At 46.9% G+C, this 26,278-nt stretch overlaps 1 protein-coding gene across 3 annotated transcripts in view; it reads right to left on the bottom strand.

The window, feature by feature from the left end:
- The window catches only part of LOC142576651 (DIS3-like exonuclease 2), a 318,054-nt gene that overhangs the window by 98,538 nt on the left and 193,238 nt on the right, over positions 1-26,278 (bottom strand). For all 3 annotated transcript variants that reach the window (XM_075686870.1, XM_075686871.1, XM_075686872.1), the window contains 2 exons: positions 24,469-24,616; positions 12,659-12,746 (listed from right to left, as the gene is read on the bottom strand). In XM_075686870.1, the coding sequence (XP_075542985.1) occupies positions 12,659-12,746; positions 24,469-24,616 (236 nt within the window). The remainder of the gene's footprint in view (positions 1-12,658; positions 12,747-24,468; positions 24,617-26,278) is intronic.

Here is a 26,278-nt window from a genome sequence, read left to right as displayed (position 1 = left end):
CCGATGGCCCTCAGTGCACAGCAGCTGTGGAGCACCTGACCAAGGCGGTGATCAGACCTGCAACGCAGCAGAGAGTGCTAAGAATCTCTGGACCTGGACAGGCCGTCAATGGAAACAGACCCTGGCAGCCTTTGACACCCAAACTCTGTCAAGTGAGACTAGCTCAGCAGGACTCTTTGAGGAACTGAGAATCCCTGAGAATTCTCGGTTTCCCAGTTGGTGGACATCCTGTAATGCCAACACTGAACAACACAATACCAAGCGTGACTCACTGAGCTAGAGCCTCTGAGTTGAGGCAACATAGTAATCTTAAATGATGAACTTAAATTGTCACGCCACATTACAATGCCAAGGTAGCAGCACATTACATTCATGTGGCCTGAAAGAGTGAGTTTGGGCTTGTTTGTATGTGAAATTAGTCAAAACTTGATCATTCGAAGTCGAAGGGACCCGAAAATTTGCTCGAATTAAAAGTGAATTAAAAGTTCGAATTAAAGGAAGCTAATTGACAGGCCACCAATGGAAACTGACCCTTGCAACCTTTAACACCCAAACTCTTTCGAGTGAGGCTAGCTTAGCAGGACTCTTTGAGGAACTATAAGGCATTGTTTGGGATACCATTGGCCTTAGTGAGGTTAGAAGAACTGGTGAGGCTTAAACAGTGCTGCAAATGGCCAGGTCCTCTGCTATAGAGGTCTCCCAGATAGGATTCCTACTACATAAGGACATAGCTGGCAGCATTGATGAATTCTACAGCATTGATGAGAGGGTAGCAGTAGTTGTAATCAAACTTAATAAGAGGTATAGAGTAAAGGTAGTACAAACCAACGCTCCAACATCCAGTCACGATGAGGAAGTAGATAAGTTTTATGGAGATGTTGAATTAGCAATGAGAAAAGTGCAAACTCAGTATACTGTAGTAATGGGCGACTTCAATGCAAAAATTGGGGAAAAAGCAGGCTGGTGAACAAACAATTGGCAACTGCGGCGTCAATTGTAGGAATGCTAGAGGAGAGATGCTGGTAGAATTCGCAGAAAGGAATAAGCTTCGAATAATGAACACCTTTTTCAGGAAGCGCAGCAACAGAAAGTAGACCTGGAAAAGCGCTAATGATGAAACAAGAAATGAAATTGACTTTCTGCTGATCCCAGCATAGTGCAGGATGTAGAAGGGATAAGTAGGGTAAAGTGAGGTCATCATAGGTTAGTCAGGGCTAGGATTCACCTCAATTTCAAGAGAGAAAGAGCTAAATTGGTCAAGAAGAAACAGGTCAACCTAGAGGCAGTAAGGGTAAAAGCAGACAAATTAAGGCTGGTACTTGCAAACAAATGTGCAGCCTTAGAACAGAGAGATGATGACGACAAAGAGCTAATGAATGAAACCGTAACTAGGCTGGCTTCAGAGGCAGCAATTGAAGTGGGAAGCAAGGCACCAAGGCAACCAGTAAGCAAGCTCTCCCAAGAAACAAAGGACCTAATAAAGAAACGACAAAGAATGAGAGTGCCCAACTCAACGGATAAGAAGAATTCGTGGATCTGTCAAAACTGATCAACAAGGCAAAAATGAGGGATGTTCGAAATTATGAAGTGAGAAAGACTAAAGAAGCCGTAAAAAAATGAACGCAGCCTGAAATCAGTGAGAAGTAAACTTGGCATAGCACAAAGTAAGATGTATGCACTGAAAGATAAGCAGGGTAATATCATCAGCAATCTTGAAGGCATAATAAAAGCAGCGGAAGAATTCTATACAGACCTGTACAATACCCAGAGGAGTCAGGATACCTCCATTTGACGCAGCAATGAACAGGAAACTGAAGCTCCTCCTATAACTAGTGATGAGGTGAGAAGGGCCTCGCAAGAAGGGCCTCGCCATCACAGATCACGCAGTGTGGAGCGTTTTGTGGAGCGTGTGGAGTGCAGTGTGGAGCGCAGTGTGGAGCGCAGTGTGGAGCGCGTGTGCGTGTGGAGCGCAGTGTGGAGCGTTCACCGGAACTACATTTTTGCACATGTCTGCCAGCCTCGGCAGTTCTGGGAACTGTGGCCAAAACGCTGGCATTTGAAGCAGCGAAGACGATTTGAAACATATGGCCTGACCTGTAGCTTTATATAGGTGGCCTTGAGTGTGTCAGGTAATATGCTTGAGCAAAAAGATAGTACTAGATGCTTGCTCCTTGCTGTGGTCCTTGCTAGTACTCCTTGCTGTCGCGCCTTAGCATAATTCTTTTAACATTGATCACTTTTCGGTCACTCCAGTCTTCTTCAGCTTCCGTTAGCTCCATCAGGTCATCATCAGAGACAACACCACGGCTGGTGTTCATAGTTCGGTGTGGGGATATTGTCACTGGGATTTCCACGAATGACACTACTTTGGGAAGGTTTTCAAGCTGTTTCGGATCGCAGAGTTCCAAAAAGAGATGACCGCTAGCCATTTTTGATGCTTTGTATCCTGCGCCAAGAGCTTCGGTGAGACATTTTCACACGAGGAAGGGTGACATCATCCTCATAATCTTTTCATGGCTTTCAGAATGAATGACATAGAATCAGGGGTAATTTTGTGATTTGTTGTTGCCAAGAGATTGAAAAACATCTTCAGTGCACCCTCGGAAATAAGGGCGCATCGAAGATAAGGGAGTCAGGGTAAAGAGCTAGCCATTAGTACCATATTTTCTTGAATCTAACACGCACCTTCTTTCTGATAAAACGGGTCCAAAAATTGCATGCGCATTAGAATCAAGTTACGATCCTAAATCCACGTTTCCATATTGCCATCGTCATTCAAAAAATGGTCGCTTCGTATGCGCTTCTAGCCTAGCTGCCATAGCTTCCTCCTTGTGCATACCTCCATGTTGTACGTGTAACTAGGTGCTGGTGTAACCTAGTCTACCACCCGTCTTCCCGTTTTCTGCGTTTATTCAATCAGCATGGAAGCGCAGACTGCGAAGACACGCCGAATCCACTGTGATGCAACATTTAAAAGGAAAGTTATCACGTGCGCGGAGACGGATGGAAATCGGGGTGCATCACGGGCGTTCGGAGTTCCCGAGACTTGCGTGCGGGACTGGCGCAAACACAAATAGAATATTTTCACCAGCATAGCAACAAGGAAGGGTTTCAGTGGACCAAAGCAGGGCCGCTTCACCCAAACAGAAGAGCTGCTCGCAGAATACGTGCAAGAGCAGTGAGCGGCACAGCGGCCTGTGACGACCGATCTGCTCAAAGTACGGGCAATGCAGTTAGCCCTACAGAAGGGCTAATGCAGAGTGACTTCAAAGCGAGCAGGTGCTGGCTATCAAACTTTATGAAAAAAAGGGCTTTTCTCTTCGAAGGCGGACAGGGATATGCCAAAAATTGCCCGAAGAATATGAAGAGAGACTGCACAGTTTTCAGCGGTACGTTTTGAAGCTGTGCCATAGAAACAGCTACCGCTTTGGGCAGACTGGAAATGCCGATCAGTCATCACTTTACTTTGACATGCCTGTCACTACAACCGTTGAAAAGAAGGAGGCGAAGCAAGTGCGCGTTTTGTCTTCCGGCCACAAGAAAACTAGAGTCACCGCAATGCTTTGTTGCACTGCGGATGAGCACAAGCTGCCCTGGTATCTTATCTTTGTTGGAAGTCGCTCCCGAAAGGAATCCTGTTTCCAAGTGGCATGATTGTGCACGCAAATGAAAAAGGTTGGATGACCACGGACTTGGTCGCTGACTGGATTGATAAGGTTTGGTGAAAGAGACCCGGCGGCAGTTTGGGTCTGTGTGGGATGCTTGTGCTCAATGCATTCAGGTGCCACCTTGACCAGCACATCAAGGACAAGATGGCAGGATGCAATACTACCTTGTCGCGATACCCGGTGGCATGACATCGCAGCTCCAGCTGCTCGATGTCTGTTTGAACAAGCCATTGAAAGATTCAGGCACTCTACACCAAATGGCTTGTCAGTGGCTGCCACGAATTCACGCCCGTGAATGAAATGAAGCGTGCCTCGCTGCAGGACTTTGCTGGATGGGTGAAAGATGCATGGTGCACGATCCCGTCTGCCATGGTCAACAAGGCCTTTAAAAAGCGCGGGATTTCGAATGCGCCGGATGGCACCGAGGATGAAATGCTTTGATCTGTTGGTAGCGATAAGGAGTTGTCTAATAGTGACGACGAGTGATATCTATTGCCCCGCGTGACTCGTACCGGTGCAGTGAAAATCTTGGCGGCAAAGTACGTCGCTTCCATTTGTGTTTTTAATCATCGCAACTTTAGTGTATTGGGAATAAATCTTTTTTTCCAAATGAGAGAAAACAGTATTTCTATATGAAAGCACGAGGTGCGCGGTATTGTACTCTTTCTTTTTTTGTTCGTGGAAAACGAGTGCACATTATTTAATTTTCTTAATTATTTAGTCATGGAAAACGGGTGTGTATTACAATCGAGGGCGCATTAGAATAGAGTAAATATGGTAATATGCAGCCTGTCCTCCACCGCAGGCTTACTTTTCTCTCGTCCAGGCTTTGCTGTCAGCTTCTCGGTTACCAGATCCATCGCCTCTGCTGGTGTGCTGCAAGGGCACATTTGCCGCTAGTGTGCAGCTGCAGCCTACTTGAGTTAGCTGTAGAATTTCGTCAGTGTGATCCCGGCCTTTCTCACGTGGCATTATTAAATATTTCCAGCACTGCAACGGGCATCAAGATTAAGTGCGCTTGTTCTAAACACGTGTGCAAGAGTAAGATTCGAGCCTTTCCAAAAAACTATAGTGCGGACATTTGATCGTGGGACTGCCCCAGAACAAAGTAGGGGGTGCGAATATTGTGCGGGAGAAAACAAAAATCTAAATTATCAAGAGCAAATTTAAAGGGACACTAAAGTGAAAAATGATTTTTTCTTCATCAGTAAATTACCGTTCTACAACACCAAAAACACCACTCTTACAACGATAAGACGTGTAGTAAGCCAGAAAAAGCGCAAGAACGAAATACGGGTGGCGATGCCTACTTCAGTTCCCGCACCTGGGGGCTGTGACGTCTTGGATTTTGATGGCATCTTCTAGGGCCTACTAATTATATATAGCAGTACAGATTGGACACATTGTGTTCTAAAGGAATCAAATATTAAACATGGCAAGTTTCGGGAACCTATATCAGCCAAATGCGAAAACATACTTTGGAATCCTTGACGTCACGCCGACGTACTGGCGCTGGGGCTTCGGCGCGAAATTCAAATACTGATACTTGGACCTTCATTTTCTCATCTAATAATTAAACTATGTTTTTGAAATGACTGCCTGCAGGGTTTTCAAACAATGCTTCATTAGTCTAAACTGATTGATTATTTCACTTTAGTGTCCCTTTAAGGATACATTTATTATGAGAGTGCTTTCATTACACGAGTATATACCGTATTTGCATGATTGTAAGTCAACCAATTTTTTAAAATGTGGAAATCTGAAGAGGGGGGGTGGGGGTTGACTTAGAAGTGAAACCAAAACATGGCACCACCAAAAAAAAAGCGAGACCGACGAGATACCAGGGGAGCTAAACGTAGTTACAATTTTATGTTTGCTCTATGGCCTTACCCATAGTTTTCGCTATCCCACGCATTTGTTCGCTTTTCGGAAGGGTTTTTCAACATTTTTCAGAGTTTTACAGCACACACAACACCTATGGGGGGGGGGGGGGGTTGATAGTTGATGGAAGTGCTGCTGTTCCATTCGCGGAGGCACTCCCAGAACGGCGGTGCTTGCAGGGAGTATCAATAGTTCATGGAAAAGCAGACACCGCTCATGTGTTTCTCTTTCCCTGTAACAGGTTCGACTCGACTGCCGGCAATGTGCAACCTGTAGTGCTACTTCCACGCTTCCTCAGTCGTCATGAGTGCTCCAGGCCCACTGAACATACGGCACTCATTCACAGCAGTGTTCAAGAGGGCTGCCATCCTTTACGCCGAAGAAACAAATCACTGCGGAGCGGGCCACAAGTTCGATGTTTCTGAATGGGTGGTGCGAGAGTGACGACTGCAGCGAAGCATAATTTTCACCTGTGACGGAAAGCGAAGAATTTCCCACGAGCCAAAATTGGAACGCTTACAAGCTTGTGGCGTACATCACTGAAATGTGTGATCCGTCCCTGCCAGTGAAGTGCGACATGGTCATGAAACAACCCTGGATCTTTGCCTTTTAAGGACCTGCTCCGCCGTGGGTACGAGTGGCTGGTAGCAGAAGACCGCGAACTTACGCCAACCGGACCTGTCAAAAGAGCCTCCCTGATGGCTGCGTGTAGTTGGGTGCATTCGGCGTGGGCTGCTGTTCCACAAGACGTCGTGGTGCGGTTGTTTACGTGGAATTTAACTGGGCGACGATGCACTGTGGGACTGTAGCAGCGATGATGATGGCAGAACTAGTGAGGACAATGGCACAAGTGAAGACAAGTAGTCTAGTGACCATGCCAGCTACCAATAAATTTCCCTTATCGAATGCGCCCTCAGGTATGTTTCTTTTTTTCCCTGTCACACATGATATGGGGAGGTCGACTTACATTCGAGTCGACTTAGAGTCGTTTAAGTACGGTACATGGAATTCTGCATGTGTCGGTTTTTACTCAATGAAGAGGACCGGCGTCTGTGGACTGGCAGCATGGAGTGGAAAATCCCTAAGTCCATTCAATTCACCTGCACCACTGTGAATCAGTTCGCGAGAAGTTCAGAAATTGTGCAGCTTGCTTTCTTTGGTGCAGGCACAGCGTGACACTCCAAACAAATGCCAAGGTGCAGGTGCAGTGCAGGCATTATGTTTTGGTCTGACTAATGTGCTTAGAGTGCGTAAGTTTGAGAGGTGCTGAAGTGCTAGTACAATTGGCTTCTGAGGCATAAATACACCCATGCCTGTGTAGACACAGTGGTAGCTCATATGCAGGGTTTTAATGGTGCTTGCACATGTGTGCTGTGCAAGCAGACAACAAGCAGATGTCAGCTGCGCTGCTGCTTCGCACCTGTACGTCTGCACCAAGTGGGCACTAACAGTAGAGAGGGTGCAGCAAAATTGTGAACCAGCCCTGCACCTTTCCTGCACCTCTTGAAAAGAACAGCATTGCTGCACCACCAAAACGAATGGCAGAGTGCAGCACCTCGTGAACTGATTGAGGGTGGTGCAGGCGAATCGAACGTACCTACCAAAAGTACCTATGCCACCTGACCAACCAATCCAATGCAACCCTGGAACATCTACATTTATAAAATATTTGTGTCAGCCACCAGCATCATTCTCACACATTTCAAGTCTAGTAGACTTAAAATCACTATGCTATGACTACGTTAGCCTCCTGTACGAGGCCGATGGCAATACTCAACACAGCGATCACTATGGTTGGTAAACCAGCATGATACATACAAGCTTTGTGCTTTGACATTGCTTTTTTGCCCTGTAAAGCAGTAATGATATCCGAAAGGAAATCTATAAAAAGAATCCGGCAGTTATTTGCAGACACAATTTAGGTAAGCTGGGTGAGTACGTTGTAGAGGAGTTGAACAGCACAAAAAAAAAAAAAAAACAGTTGTCATGTTTTTCTTGTTTTTTTTTTTTTTTTGTGAGAGAAAAAAAGTGCGAACACCGCAACAAGACCTGGGATGGTCATGCTGCATGCTTGTATAATGTGCTATATATAAACAAAAACAGATCTATAACCCAGCATCTGCCATTGCTTTGGACACTCGTGAAGTCCGCAGATGTTCACTCGACAAGTGTGATTCACCCTGTACGGTTTGCAGTTATTACTAACCAAAATCCTTATATTCATTGATGGAAATTTCGTCCAACAAACGAGGTGGTCGTGTAATGTACCTACGGATAACAATTTTAATGCCTACCAAAGTAAACAACACAACTTATTCCATAGCAGAACAGAACCCACGCTGTTGGGATCATCATATGTATTGTACTACTCATTGCTGCTAAACCACAGCTTAGAGCTATGGTGAGAATGCTGCAGTAAGGTCACATTTAAATGAATTTTCAGAAATACAAAATTGATCTCCAAGCCTGATTGAAGGCTCAAACATCTGCACACACATCACGGTCAGTGCTCCATCTGCTTCAAAGCCAGCAGAAACTCCGGTCGCGCTGACTTAAATGTCTTCAGTACCTCTCACAGAACTGTTTCTCATGTAGAAGATGCCATGACATACTAAACAAACAGCTCAACGCGAAAACAACCACCAGAAACTGCTGCTGAGCGTTTACAGGGCATACAATATGGAGTGCACGCCCAAGCCAGCATGCTGATCGCCCATAGATGGCGCCAATGCATACACAATATGGCGGCACCGTGAAAAAAACCCATCTATAATAGAGGCATTTTCTTGTCAGATGCAATTTTGCTGTAAATATGTTCAACTGTACAACAAGTAAACAAAGAAACCGAAAACATAATGAACGAATCAAACTTATGCACAGTCTGTCCTCCAACTTTAGTGATTCACCAGTACTGACAAGCAGAAGTGCTTATGTTTATTAACAAGCGCTCTTGCATAATAACCACGGGTGTGCATACAGTAGACTCTCGATAATTCAAACTCTGATAATTCGTACTTTCGGTTAATTCAAACAAAAATCAAATTTTTGGTTGGTTCGCCATGTTTTCAATGTATTTTAAGGCCGCTTAATTCAAACACCGCAATTCGGTTAATTCATACTTTTTGCTTGTCCATACCGGAAAATTATCGGCTATCGTTGCCACCACTGGTGAAAAATCTGACTTCTTATATCACCACAACAGCGGAAAATGTTAACATAAGCGCACTATGGCCTAAAAAAATAAAAGAAAGCGAACAAGAGCCTAACAAACAAACGTTCAAAACAAAAGCCTCCCGAAGGGCACATTGTTGCTCAAATTTCCGTGGCTTGCTAGCATGCTTGCTAGCCAGTTCAAAGCAGGAAGTTCGAAATGAAAACACATAACCCTCAAAACTTGTGGAAATGATGACTGTCCACCTGCGTTTGTCAAAGTGCTCGAAACTGACGTAAAACCTGACATAAAAACAAAGAGCACGAGAAAAGGAAAAAAAAAAAGGTGCGAAAGTGACGCGAGTAGCATCGGCCGATTCCGAATCGCGTGACCGCTCGCGCTTTTCTTTCCCTGGTCGCCCGCCCGCGTTGGTAGCATCATGTCTCCGCGGGGGAAGTACCGAACCCTTTCTGTGAAAGAAAAATTGGCAGCCATAGAAGAAGTTGAGGTAGGAGCGAAGAAGACTTCTGTGGCATTGAAGTATGGAATCACAAAAAGTACGCTGACAATGATTGTGAAAGCGAAAGACAAGCTGCGAAACAACGTAGGCCATTTCACTCCCGACAGAAAAAGGCTTAGGGAGGCGGCGCATCCGGAGCTTGAGAAGGCAGTTTTTCTTTGGCTGAAGCGCACTCGGAGCTGCAGTCTACCAGTAAGTGGACCAATCCTGCGAGAGAAGGCCGAACAACTGTCTTTGCGCTTTGTAATTGAAGACTTCAAGTGTAGTGATGGATGGGTGTCGCGATTCAAGGAGCAACATGGCCTCACTTTCAAAACAGTAAGTGGAGAAGCGGCAGCGGTCGATGAGGCGGTTACTACCGACTGGCAGCAGACGCGTCTTCAGAGCCTACTGCTTGAATACTCCCCGGCTGACATTTATAATGCTGACGAAATGGGACTGTTCTTCAAGTGCCTTCCTCAGCAAACATTGTGTCGCAAGGGGGAACGTTGCACCGGCGGAAAGCTGAGCAAGGAGCGGCTCACAGTCATGGTTTGTGCCAATATGGATGGTAGTCACAAGCCCGAACTTATCGTTGTTGGCAAATCGAAGCATCCGAGATGCTTTAAAGGCGTCCGAACACTTCCCGTTTCTTATGCAGCAAATACACGTGCATGGATGATGCAATCTTTGAGGATTGGCTGCGGAAATTTGACGTGCGGTTTAAGCGCGATAAAAGGAAAGTGCTGATGATAGTGGATAATTGTCCCGCTCACGGTGACGTGGAGGGGCTCGAGGCAATTCGTCTTGAATTCCTCCCTCCAAACACAACAGCTGTCCTCCAGCCTCTGGATCAGGGGGTAATCAAATGTCTGAAGATAAACTACAGAAAGCTACTCCTTAAGAGGATGCTAATATGCATGGATAATTCCATGTCGTACAGCGTAACACTGCTGTCGTCTGTGGGAATGCTAGCTGACGCAAGGAGTGCAGTAACATCGGCAACGATACGGAACTGCTTCCAGCATGCCTTCCGCATACCAGACCACACACCAGTGATACCTTGCCTGACTGCGCTCGAAATGAAGGTGAAGACTGCCTCCAAATGGAGAGCAATGAAGCAAGGCTAGTGCTTTCTGCACTCCAAGCACACAACACAGCTGCTGACCTCAGTGAATTTGCGGCTGCCGATGATAACCTCTGCGTGTGCAGGGAAGACACCCTGGACGACTTGGTGGCTGAGGTGTTGCCAGCACAGTACAGCAGCGAAAGTGAAGAGGAATCAGAAGAGCAATCCTCTGTGACAGCAGCACAGGCCTTCCACTACCTTGCCGAGGTCCGCAAATTTCTGACTGTAGAAGAAAATTCTCAAGAACAACTGGCTGCTCTTAATGGAATAGAGAACTTTGTTCTTAATGCACATGTAAAGAAAAAACAATCAACAATTCATGATTTCTTCAAACGGTCTAGTCAGCCATAGATTTCCATTAAACTTGTTCTGGATCCTTCACCTCTGCTCTGTTCTTACTGTGTAATTAAATAGTGAAATGTTTAAAATATGATTTAAGTGGATAATTAATTGTAATGTGCGCTGTAATCTTGCTCAGAGTCATATATGCGAGAACTTCCGATAATTCAAACTTCCTGATAATTCAAACAAAATCCTGGGGTCCCTTCGAGTTTGAATTAACGAGAGTCTACTGTATATACGAAACATTCGAGTAATGAATCGAATAGTGTCCTATTCAATTTGGTCTTTGAATTCACCAATTGTTTATCAACGCAAATATTTTTCCAATAATTTTCAAATATCTAAAAACGTCAAATGAGCTCAAATAACTATGAAATCGGAGCAAAAGCACGGTAAATTTTCCTGCCTGCGGACATAATATAGACATAAAACAAAAGCTTGCATAGTGGAGCAGGCTATATCAGCTGGGTAGCCACACTTTAGAGGCTGTGCAGCAATCATTCGAATTCTTTAAGAGCCTTGACCATGCAAAGAAACTACTTGTTTGCTCATAATGCTCCATTTGTGTTCTAATTAAGCAACGCTTCATAACATACTATGTAATGACAAAAACTGGCTAACTTTAAGAATACTTGGATATGAAGTTTGCCTTATAGTTATTGTGATAAAGGGTAATCATTTCCAAAGGACCGTCTGTTGGGCTAGTTGGGCTAACATTTTAAATTCCAAATACAGCGTAAAAAATACACCTACACATAAAGAAGACGCGAAAGACGTATTTGTCCGCGTCTTTTGTGCCTTTTGTGTCTTATGTGTATGTTTGCACTGTATTTGGAATTTACAAGGGTATTCATTATTCGCTAACTTTTCAAAAAGTATTGGATATTCGATTCGATTTGCTTCTGGCGCTATTTGGTTCGCATTCGATTTGGTTTCAAGAATCACTATTCGCACACTCCTAATACTAGCAAAAAAAAAGAAAGAAAAAGAAGAAAAGCACGGATATAAGAAATTATTGGCTTAAAGATACGAATGTATAATTTGGTTGGCTATGCTTTATTTCAGTGAGTATTCTGCTGCTGTAACGAAACCGAAATTGCAAGAGTTGATAAAATACGGGTCACAGTGATGTGAATTTGTTCTGCAGATCAAAGGCATGCATTCTGGTAGCATAAGTACCAAGTCGGCCTGCAGCTGCCAAGCACACATGCTGATCCCGCATCATCACCCCAATCACACAGTCGCACATTAATGACTGTGAAAGGTGCCCTTACAACTTCGTTGTAATTTCTCAATGGCAAGCCACTGACAGAGCATCAATATTAACAGGAGATGCTTTGCTGGCCTGTCAGAGGCATCACACTTGCAATTTTTATGCGTTGCATATTGCAATCACTCAGTTCAGCCCTTGGGCACGGCTGGGCAGCCACCATTGAGGGTATGAGCCATTGTTCATTGCTGCGCGTCTCATATGTGGGTCTATTCTCTTTTAAGTTTGCTATGTTTGTTATTAAGTTGCTTCTATTTTTATGCGTTGCATATTGCAATCACTCAGTTCAACCCTTGGGCGCGGCCGGGCAGCCACCATTGACCTTTAGCGCAACCACGTGACGTGACGTCACGACAGCCGGAGGCAAAGCTGGGCCCCAACTCGTGCAATATGCAACGCATTCTTGGCTTAACCAAGCTAAGCCTGGCCATTTTTTTAGCATAGACACAATCGCATTTTTTTTTTTCAGCCAATACCAGTGCATATGCTTAGAAATAATATTGAATACAGTGAAGGCATTTTTGCATTGGCTGCAACTTTAACACGGTTTTGACTGCCCACACTACATGTTAATGGCAAACAGGACACCAATCACCCGACTTGTCTTCAAGGTGTTCCAGCTTTCCGAGAAAGATGCCATTACCACACATGCAACAGCACTGCAGGGCCACTTTGCCCGCTGGGTGACTCTCACATTCGGTGTGGCGAGAAGACTCACCCCATAGGAAAGGTGGCGTCCGGCAGCCACTTGACCAACTCTGCTAGGAACAAGGTGTGGGTGAAGTCTGCCGGACGCTGAAAGAAGCCTGCAAGAGGGTGAGAGGGGACAGTGTTTAACAAATCAGGCTTGCACACAACATGGAGTGACTCCCTGTGTCAGTGGAATTGTGCAAGCGCAGCCTAAGCTGCTTGAAAAAAAAGTGTGTCAGGCATGTGAGGCCACTTGCTATTGAGGCACTAACAAAGTTGATTAGCTAAGCAGCCACAGTGTGCATGAGGTACATAAGTTTGCGCAGCTCGGAGGAGGTCAAAAGGATAGAAAAAGTTCTAATGAAATTATAATGAAAAAAAAATGAGAATTACTGGATAGCAGAGTCTTGCATATTAAAGCAGGAACCCTTACCATAAAATGATCATGCAAATATGCATGATCATTTGCAATAATGCAAGTGAAATGATCATGATCATGATAATAATGATCATGAAATATGCAATGCATGCGTGCACGCACACACAAATGAGGCCGTCCTTTAAATGTGCTGGCATTAGGAGTGCCAAAGTGGAAAAAAGTTTGAAGTGTGGGAAGTTGGCCTCGTGATAAAGGTAAGTCACATGGTACAATGAGGTGTGTGTGTGTGTGTGTGCGCGCGCGCGTGTGCATACATACACACGGACACACACCTCTACCACGTGACCTGCTACTACTATACACAGTTAAACTTCGATAAACAAAGTCAGTAAAATTGGCAATTTGCTCTGTTATATTGAAATTTCGTTATATTTAAATTTGGTAGTTTATGCAAATAAGTATAGTTGACGATGGATTTTTCTTACCCAAAAGGGGCCCAATTTTCAGAATTGTCGAGCAATCTAAAATATTTAAAAATGCTAATTGGAACAAGAAAAATATCGTTTAATTTGATAGTCAGCGACAACAGGTATGGTTCCATGCCGTGTCAATGATACCTTCACATCAGCAGTACAAAGTCCCCTCCATATGTCGCCAGCAGTGGGACCATGCCATCCCGAAAAGCGCTTGTAGTGGGCAGCAAATGCTTTGTCTGCCTCTCGCTTTAACAAGTCTTCGAAACTCGGGAGCACACAGTCTGCAGCGCCAAGAGCTAAACGTGTGGACAGCCACTCAGTCTCCCCTCGTCCAGTCTTTACACACATGACAGCTCACCTCTAAGACAGGACGCACGGGCTGTGCACGTATTCAGCCACGGGGGAGGACACACAGCCATGCTAGAAATGGAGACGTGCGCCAACATGCATGCACTGTCTGTTTTGACAGCTCTGGATGCCGGTGAATGTGTCGAAGTTGTCTATCTCCAGCCAAAAACGCAGATTTTTGGTTCGTCCTCAGCAGAGGAAATTTCACATGAAAACGGCAGCTCATAATAAATAATTATGCGATTCTAGCATGCACCTTGTGGGGAGCATGTGCACTCATTTCCTCCCACATTCTCAAGTCAGTGCAATCGCACGTTTTGGATGCACCGAGTGCCGCCAGGGAGGGCCGGGTAAGGTCACTGCACCTTTTCCCAATTTTCCCTCACTCTCGCGACGTGCATACCCTTCCCCAGACTCGGTATCGGAGGTGCAAGGAGGACATTTCCATTGTGAAGGTAAAAAGTTATAAAAGAGAGTCACTGGAGGAGACGCTTTCTCTCTGGTGCACCAACCTTGAACCTGACCAACGGCCTCACGGACACCTGCCACAACCCATGAGTGACCTCGTTTTCTATCAAGCGCAAAGAGGCAAGCCTATGTATTACAGTAAAACCTCGTTAATCCGGCCCAGTTAATTTGGAAATTCCGTTAATTCCGACGCGCCGTCTGGTCCCATTGAACGTGTACCTAACCCTATGGCACGAAACTCCCATTAATTTGGACATATTTGGTCATATTTCGGTTAATTCGGACAGTTCGTGGAGCTCAGAGGCACGTGAGGCATATAGGATCAGGTAGCACTAGGGGGTGTTTAAATTGCACCGCCAGTGATGGCGTCTCCGATTAGCATGCACCGATCTCAACGGCCATGCTTGCTTGTGCTGGGAGTGCCGAAAGGCTGGAAATACGTCAAGGCCGCCATGTTTATTTTATTGCTACATAAAGCCCAGACCACACGTACACTTGCGGATGCGCGCAAGCTCGCATTCATGTGCTCACGCATGCGCAGATGGTGTGACATGGCTTGTACACGTTGAAACACGGCATGATCTCGGAGAACAGCTCCTCTCTGTTATCGCACGCTAGGGTTACCTCGCTAAGGTGGCTAGAATGGGGAGGTGTGAATACCGGCTTCCAGAGGCTGGCCCGAAAACTCCTTCCTGCCACGTGACGGCGTTGCTGGCAGGGGCGCTGTTAGGGCGCCGTAGCTTCTCGCGCTGTCTGCATACCTCCGGGTGAGTAAATGGTTTGATCGCACTTAGTTTTTCCGTTTGAATGTTCTCATGCTGACAAGTATCTTTTTTTTTTCTTCAGCATTGTAGATGCCGAGAGAATTTAATGAAGTGTTTCACTGCTCTCATTGCATGTAGAAACTGCGAGCACCGACCACACAGCTGATACAATGAGGAGGGTTTTTGCATCCACCTCTTGCCGAGGTTGGCACGCTTATGCCTTGCTTAAAGTACAGTTCATAGGAATCACCATGGAAGGACAGCACGTTGGAACAACTTTGAATGTGTTGCCCGCACATTAGTCACATATTTGCAATTGTAATAGCACTTTAACGGGAGGAAATTAAGGCAATATATCGGCAATGTGGTAAAAAAAATTCTAAAAAGTACAAAACACTGATAACTTAATGCGAGCTTATTGCAAATAGCACAGTCATTGCAGAGCACCACATTTTTTACAAAACACGTGGCTTATAACCTCCTTGACGTTCTTGTGAGTAGACCACTGGTTTAGCCCTCTGAGCGAAAAGCAAACACGTGATGGGAGTAAAACCTAGCCACCGATCCTGTTACAGTAGTGGAATGCTTGGTGCAGCCAATCTGTGGCACATTAGCTGCTGCTAGAACCAAAAAATCTTTGAGCACTTTTGCATGTAGTCGTGTATTGCAAAATGCACGGGTAAGTCTGTCCTCAAGGGTCTGAATAAGGTTGTAGAGACAGACTGATGGGTACAGAAGACCCCCCCCATTGTCGCACTGTTTGCAAGCTTCTGCTGGCAATTGGTGGGGTACACTTTCTCTTGCCACAAGGCAGGCATCTCTCCATGCCTTGCAATCAGTTAAAATGATGCGCTTCCTGGCTACGTAGCAGGCAATCTAATAAACCAGGCGTGCATAACTGTGCTTCTCCACATAGTCCAAGGCAACTTCTGCTGCTTCTGTTGCTTCGGCAGGTACAGGGTGTCTACCAAGTTGACATGTTCAAATTCCCAGAGTTTTCGAGGTTTTCCTTGAGTGCCTTTACAAAATTCCCTGAGTGATGCAGAACTATGTTTTATGCCAAGACGGGCTGAAACCATATCACCCAATGCTGTCACTCTCTAGTAAGCATATAAAAAAATTATTAAAAAAAACGATTTAATCCAATTTGAATACTAAGGAGTAGTGTTTATGTTATTCAAAAAGAGAATAGAAGGGATGGGTTAGTAAAATGCACAGCAAATCAAATGTCTTCGAAAAAAAAATTGCAAATCGAGTTGGACATTCTCAAATATGAATAAAAAGGAGATGCCTACGGAAGCAAATATTTTTGAATATGAGCTATTTCTATCAACCGATAGCAAGCTCTGGGGTATGAGGCCCGAGCTTCGTCACAATTGAGATTCTCTCTCATCAGCTTGTAAGTCAACCTCAGCTGTCCTGACATACTTGGAGCCCGCGCACAATGCCTCAGTGTTGTGTTTCACTGCTTTAAAGAGTTCATTTTGGTTTGGATGAGGGACACCTGCATCTCAGCTTCAGCCAACACATTGTTTTTTGAGCTCAAGTTTTTTCAAAATGGCGGCAGCATGCTTCCTTTCCCGTTCATTCCTTAATGCGTAAGTCCTTTCTCTTCTTGTCCTCCTTCCGCCACTTGTTCGCTCCATGGATCATTTGAAGCATCTCTTTGGTCAGTTGCACAGTCACGTCCGAGTTTTCGAACTTCTTAGGGGCCGCGAAAACATCCGAAAAATCGGCCAGTTGGAAAAAATAAACGCATGTCATTTACTGCCTTTAAGGGCTCAAACCGCCACAGGTACATTCGAAGATGCTCTGAAGGCCTGTTGGTACACGTATTAGGCATAGCGGTGCTGATACTGTGACAGGAAATACCGGGTGCATGCGTGTATAATTAAGGAATAGATACTGTGTCCTGTGGCAATAGCCTCTTCCCAGGCTTGTTATGGTTCACTGCAATACTTTTGCATATGCTTCACCAAGTAACATTTCTGTATGGAGGCGAACCTGACTTGCGGGAACCTGCATTATGCAACGCTACGTGCTTTCCAAGCTTCTAAGCCAATCGCGAGGACCACAAAGGCGGAGTCCATGCCATTGCTGACAGCAGCAAAATTTTTCAATACAAAACACGGCACCCAATGGCAAGAAGCTTCATAGTGAATGTAGAAGCAGCTATAGGTCTAGTGTTGCTGCAGTGGTGGCTATGGCTGCCAGCAGATCAGCGTGTGAGAGCGCCGGTTCGAGGCGGCAAGGTAATCAAAAGGCAGCGGTGGTAGCTTTGATTAATGCTGTTTCGGACCTGCGGTCACAGCAAAACGTCTGGAAAATTGGACGGCGAAGAGTTCTGGCATCCAAAATTTCATACTTTCTGATACACTGACTCTATGGAGTACGTGGTGGTGCAGCGAAGCCGTCCAAATTATCGGTAATCCGGAAAGACGGTTGTTGAGTGTACACTGGCAACTCCTCCAGCTGACGACAGGACGTCACAGATGATTCATTATGATTCCTGTCTGTTACTCGAGCCAGCATTACTGCGGCTTTTGACCCTTTCAATAAAATTACAGCTAATTTTCCCTGATAGAGGTACAAATTCCCAGAGTTTTTCCAGACTACTCAAAATCCCTGAGAATTCCCGGTTTTCCTGATTGGCAGACACCCTGCAGGTAGTGCAGTTTCGTCCTAGGCTGTTTCTTCATTTTTCTGGAGCAGCTGTTACTCTGCTAGCAGGAGCTCCAAAAGGCCAGGGGACACATTTCTTCCCTTGCTCTTTCTGTGTAAAGCTGTAAAAGCTCATGCACTACTGTAAAAGCGTAACAGAGCTGCTCTACGTACACCACGAGAGCTACCTTGTGCAGCGCAGTGGCCTACGTACGAGACTGACAGGCTGTCGGCGCCCCCAACGGGAGCGCCAAATTTTCCCCCAGTGGCCGGAACGCGCAGCGAAGCCTCGCTAGGCAATGATGGCGGCACCGTGGTCTTCACACCTCCTGATTCTAGCCACCCTAGCCTCGCGTCGCCGCGTCGGCGCGCCTGGCTACGCAGCTGCAGTGCGGAACGTTCACCTCTCAGTGAAGCAGATTTATATTATGCAGGAAAGTGGTTCTTCTTTTCTTTTTATGCTGATCTAACAGCTATAAAAATATAATGATTACGTTTATAGATATCGAGGCATTTTGAAACACTGCCGATAACAAAGTATGAAACGGTGCCTGCCAAGGCATCTGTGAGTGAGCCCAGTGAGCGTGTGTTGTCGTGCATCTTTGTGTATGCAAACCACCATTACTCGCGAGGCTCGGCAGGCGCTAGGCTCACGGACGTGAGCTTACACGTGTCCGCAAGCGTACGTGTGGTCTCGGCTTAATAGACAAAAGTAGGTCTCAAAAACATGGCGGCAATGACATACTTCTGGCTTTGCAGTTGCTTTTGCCACTTGGCACTAAGGTAGCCAACTGATTTTTCGGACTCTAAAAATTCGGACATGTTCGATTATTCGGTCTGCTTCGTGGCACCACCATTTTCCCCATAGACCATAATGTATAACTACTCCCAAAAGTTAGGACACCTTGCAACCTCTCATCTGATTTTTCGGACACTCCTCGAGCCAACTCGATCGAGAGTACCATGCACAGACTCTGACCGGTGCATGGTTCGACTTGCTGAACGCCATTTATGTTTTGTACGGAGCCTCCTTGCTGCCCCACAAAGTGGTGCTACTGCATATTCCCGCTCATCATCATCGTTTCTGCCTGGTTCAGACAATCCAGCAGCTGATTTGTTTGTTTCTTTGTGCACGATGCTGCGAGTAGGCCACGTTTTTGGTTTGTGCAACTGGTGTCTGTGTGACGGCATGGTGATGTTTGCTTTGTGTGCTGTGTTGAGGTTGTGGTGATGCAACGCGGCATACGGAAACATCGCGTCGAGCGTCTAATGGCGCCGACAGTGCCCACGCAGACTGCGCTGGGGAATACCGGCAAGCGGGTGCCGGGAGGCCTAGGATTTATTGCCTTCCGATGTGCTCCCTACTGACGCAGAAAATGTTCTGCCGAGACCTGCGCAGTGGTTGCATTGCGATTCCGGACACCATCTCATTTGACAGTTTCACAGGTGCTGATATTGCTGTACTGACATGCGCAGAACTCGACGACGGCGAGATAATTCGTCAGGTTTCTGCTGCGCTGCCAGACGATGACTCCGAGTCAAAAGATGGCGCACCATGTCCTACGCTGCCGTTGTATGCAGAGCGTGTACAAGCAGTGACCGTGCATTCAGCCGCCTGTAGTGACCATACGACCCTCTCCGAGATTCAGGCTTATCTGATTGTGTGTTGTGGGGTAGCGCGACACTCACGCGTCCCGATATGTTGTTTTCCCACATGGCTCCCGTCTCCTGTAATCCAGCTTCGCCGCGTGGCCTGGGGCCTGCGGCAGGCGGTTGGTTAGTTGAAGCGCAGTACGAGAGATGGCGCGAGTGTTGCGCTGCTAACTCCCCCTCACGGTGGGGTTACTTGGGGGCGGAAGGGAGTAGATGCTTCCTCTTCAGTTGCGGGTCAGCGAGCGCCGTGGACATCCCGCGCGTGCGCCGATCCATGCTTCTGCGAGACTGTCTCGTGAGGTCTCGTTCAAACGCGCCACCGTTCGCGTGACCGTATGCGCGAACGACCAGGCGTTCGGATCCAGCATGGGGCGAACATATTCGCTTGCTATCCGGTCGTGGTGAGTCGAACTTCCTATATTTGTCGCGTGCCCACATCTGGCTGCCAAACGTGGACCTCTTGGGGCATCGGACGATAGTTTTAAGTTTTGCTTTGTTCGAGACCTTTGTTTGAACCGAAGCGTAGGGCTAGCGTGGATTTTGATCGCTAGCGTTGGCGGCATGCTTTCTTGAGCGAAGCGACGGTGGCTGTAGTGTGAACTTGTCAACATGCTAAGCCTTTTCGCAAATGTTTTTTTAATGACATTCGTCGGTACGAGAGCCACGTGGTCTGCATCCTGGGAGAGCGAGGCTTAGTGCCCGCGGAGCATTGGCAAGCCTGAAGCGAGTGAGTAAGGAAGCCTTGTGGGTGGTCCAAATTTCTGATGTAAATAGCTTCTTCTATCTCTTTGACTGATGAAGTCGCGGCTCTGCGAGCCGGGTGGCCGCGGGCCACAGGTGCCACTACGGGCTGACTGGTATTGCAGCCTGGCACCGGGCGCTCCAACACCGTCTGGGACAGTGGGCGCCGTCAACTCAGATGCTGTGTGCACCTAGCGGGGTAGGACCACCTAATAGAGCTGACGTCTCCTCGCGGCTGCCTGTTTTGCGCCCATTTTGGGTATTGTTTTTTGGATGCTGGTTGTTGTCAGGGTAGCGACGCTTTAGGACTAACGCTTTAGGAAGCTGCCTGTCGCATGTGGAGGGACACAACCTGATGGACCATGGCGTTGAGGTGTTGCACTTTGCTTCCCTCATTCTAGTTAGCCTCGCACGAATTGAAATTACTCCTTCGACTCAAGGAAGCGAGCTTTGTTCACGTGAACTTAGCACAGAAGAGCTGCCCGATCTTTTGCTAGCCGAATTGAACATCGTACCACGTGGGTGATGTGCATGCAGAATTCCTCTCCCTTGCACTACTTTAGTGTTTGCCGAGTGTGTTGAGTGTACGCAGCGTGAGTGGGGTCACTCCTGGTTTGCCGTCACGTGCACATCGTCTACGCTGCTGCTCCGGACTACGATCGAGCCACCCCGGTCAATGGTGATGCTGTGGCCAGTTTGGCACAGAGACTTCGGCGGCCGCCTGTATCCAGCTCACAACCCTCGGCGGCGGAGAAAAGAGCCGGCGGTCACCGACAGCTACTGCGGCTCTCGCCAGCAGGGCACGTTGGCGCGAGTGACGCTTGCTCGTGCCGACTACTGCATTGCTGTTTCCAGAGTCCTGGCCTGGAATCGTGCCGTTGAGTCTGCAAAGCTGCTGCTGTGACCAGCGGACACCAGCGGTGTACCCAAGGGCAATGTCGGCTTGCATGCTATGAACAGCATGTGGACATTTCCTCAGCATGTGGACATTTCCACTGTTGCATGTACTACCTTGTTCGCGAAGCATGTGTTGATGTGAGACCGTGTGACATGTTTTGCCGGAATATGTAGTGATTTAAGGTTGGGGGGATGTAGGGATGCGCGACACTCACGCGTCCCCTGATATGTTGTTTTCCCGCATGGCTCCCGTCTCCTGTAATCTGGCTTCGCCACGTGGCCTAGGGCCCGCGGCGGTTGGTGTAGTTGAAGCGCAGTACGAGAGATGGCGCGAGTGTTGTGCTGCTAACGCCGCCTCACGGCGGGGTTACTTGGGGGCGGAAGGGAGAAGATGCTTCCTCTTTATCTTGGAGTCGGCGAGTGGCGCGGACGCTCCATGCATGCGCCGATCCATGCTTCTGTGAGACTGTCTCACGAAGCCTCGTTGGAACGTTCCACCGTTCGCGTGACCATAAGTGCGAATGGCCAGGCGTTGCTGTCCAGCATGGGGCGAACATATTAGCTCGCTATCGGGTCGCGGTGAGTCGGACTTCCGCGATTTGTCGCACGCCCATCGGCATGTTTTGTGGATAGCAACTCAGCTAGCAGGCATTGATCTATGAAAGGTGCAATAAATGCCCTTGTGATTGCTTGCACAACTGTGTTGTCGTTCCTTTGTCCCAAGAGCACGGGTGAGAATCCCACAGTGTAAACGGAACAGCATGCAACGGTGCATTCACAATTTCTTCAAGCCTACTGCCAAGCCCAAATAAGTGCGTGGAAATAAAGGATTTATAATTTTTTATCTTAATCTGCTTTTTCGGACACCTGTTCATTTGGACATTTCCGTAGTCTCCGTGACGTCCGAATAAATGGTCCGCAACTGTACCTCAGCATCGCTATGGTTATTCGCACGGTAGTTATCGGTCTATGCTAGCAACCCTACTCTATACATACGTGTTCTTTTTCTTTGTACTGCTGTCCGCCATTTCCGACGTTGTCTTTTGCTTGTGAAGTTGTGTAGTTGCGAAGTTGTGCAGTTTTTTTTGTTGCCGTTTTTACCATGTTTATCGGTTTGCGTCAGGTGCGTGTGCGAAGATGGCGGAACGTTCTTTGTGTGTTAAATTTTGTTTGCACTTTTCTTTTTTCCGTTTATACTTTTTTTCTTGACATCGTGCGTGTACCCGTTGCTTCGTTGCCGTGCCTAGCCGCACCCCGCAAGCCGCGCCACCATGTACTCTTGTGGCCCACCGAAGCGGGCTAAGTATGAGGCGAAGGATTTGGCAGCGGAAGTAGAAATACTGAAAGCCGTGAAAGGCAAGGGTGCCTCGGCAGGTCGTAATGAATAAATTCAATGTGAAGAGATGCACGCTCAGCACGTACGTGAAAAATGAAGTGGAGATTCTTAAGGCGTATGACAGCGACAAGTTCGCTGACAACAGGAAGAGACTGCAAACGGCAGCGCACCGAAAAGTTGAAGAAGCGTTGTTAAGATGCATTGCCGATTCGCACAATGCACAGCTGCCTTTGAGTGGCCCCCTTATCTATGCGCAGGCCGAAAAGTATGCGCTGAAGCTCAGCATCGAAGACTTCAAGGCATCGGTAGGCTGGTTTGACCGATTTAAGAAAAGACACGGCCTGGTCTTCGGAAGCCTGTGCGGCGAGAAAGGGGCTATGAATGAAGGCGTCGTCAAAGATTGAAGGGCCAGATTACCCGCACGCCTAGCCGATTATAATACCTGCGACATTTTTAATGCCGACGAGACGGCCCTCCTCTACAAAGCCCTGCCGGATAAAACCATCACATTTAAGCGGGACCCTTGCATTGGTGATAAACCAAGCAAGGACAGAATAACAGTTTTGCTGGCTGCCAACATGACTGGCATAGAGCGGCTACTGCTATTGATAATCGGCAAAGCAGAAAAGCCGAGATGCTTCAAAAGCATAAAGAAACTTCCCGTAGACTATCGCTCGAATCGAAAGGCGTGGATGACCTCAGCGATATTTCAGGCCTGGCTGTGCGAACTGGACCGCTGGTTTTGTGCAAAATCGTGCAAAGTGCTAATTGTTATAGATAATTGTAGTGCGCACAATAATGTGTCGGGGCTTACAAACATACAGCTGCTTTTTTTTGTCGCCTAACACAACAGCTTCCCTGCAGCCTCTGGATTTGGGAATTATTCAGTATGTAAAAGGCCAATACAGAAGACAAGTGCTTGAGCGCATATTGCTCTGCACGGAGGCAAAGAAAAAATGTGATGTAACTCTGCTCAGTGCAGTGCACAATGGTGGCACACATGTGTGGAGCAACACGCCACCCACAGTAATTGCAAACTGCTTCCGACACAGCGGTTTTGTCCATGACAGTGATTCTTTGGAAGCCGGGGATGTTAGCCAAAACGCCGAGGGAGATGACAGTCCCTTCAACAGATTTCTGCCTCCGGACGTCCCTCTGGACGAATACATCCACATCGATAGTGACGTTGCCGTTGCCGGTCGCCTCACTGACGACGAAATACTGGATGTACTAGGCGAAGAGGAGCGCTACTCTGATAGTGAAAATGTGCAAGTCATGGATGCATGTAAAGTGCTGCACCGCACTGCTAAAGAGGCCGATGACTCCCTTAAAGTTTTGGAGGACATGTGTGTCGTTTCTCCCGACAGTATGCGCGGACTGCACCACCTACAAGAACTCCGAAAAACTGAGCTTTGCACGCAAATTTCTCGTATGCAACAAGCAACAATAACCAGTTATTTTATGAAGTAAAGGTATGTTGATGCTTTAGGCATTCTTTTTAGTTATTATTGTCGAAACATCGTTAATTTGACATTCACTTCATTCGGACATTTTCTTTGGTCCCGTGAAATCTAAATTACCGGGGTTTTACTGTACCTATTTGACTAGTAGACTTTACCTCTCCAAGTGTTGCTTATTGCTTGCAGCAATAAACATGGTTAGAGCTGATGCCCCTGGTTGCCTTATTTGCCTGAAGACGACGTAGCTGCAATTACATGCGCTACAAGTTGGGGAGTGCTACAGAATGACCGTATGTGGCTAGATTTGGAGCTTGCCTTATGCCCTAGCCTCACGCAGAGCATACCCCCCCCCCCCAACCATTTACCAAGAAAATGTCTGGATATAGCCCATATGTGATCGGATACAAAGCCAAACCCTCATCCCCAGCATTGTCAATGGGCTACCAGGGTCATTGCCTATGTCATCACGTGATGGCAACTGAACAAGTTCTCGCATAGTTGGTGACAGTAAGCCGCTTCTACTGCGGAAGCTCAATCAAAAGTGTAGTTACTTCAAAATCTAGTAGCGATTAAATTATCGTGAGTCGACTCTTAATTCCCGCTGTAGCTGAACGATAGCAGTTCACTGTGGTAGTTCAGCCTCCACAACACTCACCGGGTGGGCACTCCTGGGCGGGCACCATGAGGCGAGGAAAGCGTGCATCCCTCGGAGAGAACAGCACCCACGCGGGGTTGTGGTCCTGCAGCTGCCGCAAGAGACCAGCTGTCACCCTAGAGTTCTTGGCCTCCAGGATGTGCACCACCTGCACAGGGTGACACTGATGTGAATGACTGGTTGGTCAAGTCAATGACGTAAACATACGGCGCCCCAAACAAGTCCAAAATGGTCGATGTTATATATTCACGGAGCTGTCTGTATGCTTAAAAACCATGCCAATTTCCTAACCTTTTCTTTCCTGGCATGTGCTGCCACTATGTGGGAATACATGGAATTTTTTTCTTGCACCTCTCCATCTCGGTTTTCGTTGCATGGTTTGTTTTACAGCTAGTTTGCTCAGGCACACCTATACACTACCGCTCGCGTAGTGGCGTGTGCGCGGGTGTGCGGCAGTTTGAGTTTTGTTCCGCAGGTGGCTTCGGCTTCTTGCGCTCGCAAAACTGATAGCTATCTCGTTACTAATTGCTCAAAGGGCGATTTCTTGCGCCCCTGTTTCTCGCTCGTTTAGTGCTCACAGGGGTGCGCATAGTTGACGGAAGGACGCCGCCGTGCATACGTTTCCTTTCCTTTTTTTTTTTTTGTGAGACTAGCGAAAAGTAATTGCTTCTGGTTGGCGATAAGATGAAGATTAGAAGTTTGTCACACGTTTTGCTTTTTTGATAGGCACACCACTACACAGTTTTCTAGAGTGCGCTCATCTATGCAGTTCGATAACGCTATGGACGTAAATATTAGTGTAAGAGCAGGAACATTTGGCACTTGCGAAATATTCTCGTGTGCACATTTTCTAAGCCTTGAACTATGTGTATAACAATACATCACATTTTTAATTCTTGTAAGTGTACTTCCTTTTGTTATTGTTGTTATTCACGAAGAAAGAGTACATATATACCAATGCAAAATAATTTTTTCTCACTTTACGGTCACCCGAGAAAAATTACGGTAAATTTTTTTTGAAATAGCTCTACCAGAAGAATCGGAATTTGCAATAAAAAAAATCTACCCTGGGTGATCACATATGGCAAAAAAAAAAAAAAATGACCCTGATAGGGTTAAGGTAATGTCCCAGCGCAATGCAGGGCCCAAGGGCACATCCAACACCGGCGAAGTGTGTAGGTTGCATGACCGATACGTTGCAAATGGTCAAAAAGTGACCATTTCTCGGGTCAGACACACCCCTACTGGAGTTGCACACCTGGTGAAATAATTGTTGGAGCAGGAGCAGGACGTTGGAATACGCCGATGGCTATTTTACACCGTGATGGCCCCCCCCCAGTGCGAGCTGAAAAATAAAATAATTCTGGGGTTCATGGGGTTTCAAGCGCTTGCAATAATTGCGCGACACCGTTGTGTATCCGAATGAAGAAGTGGGGCTTGCGTGCTCATGCCCCACTTCAACTAAGCCACGTCTCTCCTTGTGCGCTGAATTCTACTTTTCTCTCACTCTATCTGTCATGCCCGAGCTAAAAGAAAGTAGTGCGGTAAGGGCATTGGACACCTGCTTCAAATTTGTCTGCTGCAAACCGCAGACGAAGGAAGGCATAGTTCAAGTGGCCGCCAAGATGCTACACTCGTCCTTGGTTGGGGTGATCGTACGACAGCTGGAGGTCTCGGCGATTCGTTCTGGGAGTGCTGACAATGCTGTTCCTCCCTGTGTCCAACGATTCGGTGAGTCCGACAAATTTTCCTCGAGCCTCCCTACCACTCTGGTGGCTGCTTGTGCGGACTGCTAAGGGAACAATGCCTC

The sequence above is a fragment of the Dermacentor variabilis genome, chromosome 3 (assembly GCF_050947875.1).
Source record: "Dermacentor variabilis isolate Ectoservices chromosome 3, ASM5094787v1, whole genome shotgun sequence".
In the NCBI taxonomy this organism is placed as follows: Eukaryota; Metazoa; Arthropoda; class Arachnida; order Ixodida; family Ixodidae; genus Dermacentor; species Dermacentor variabilis.
The sequence above is the reverse complement of the archived record's forward strand: the minus strand, read 5'-3'. Positions and strand labels throughout refer to the sequence as shown.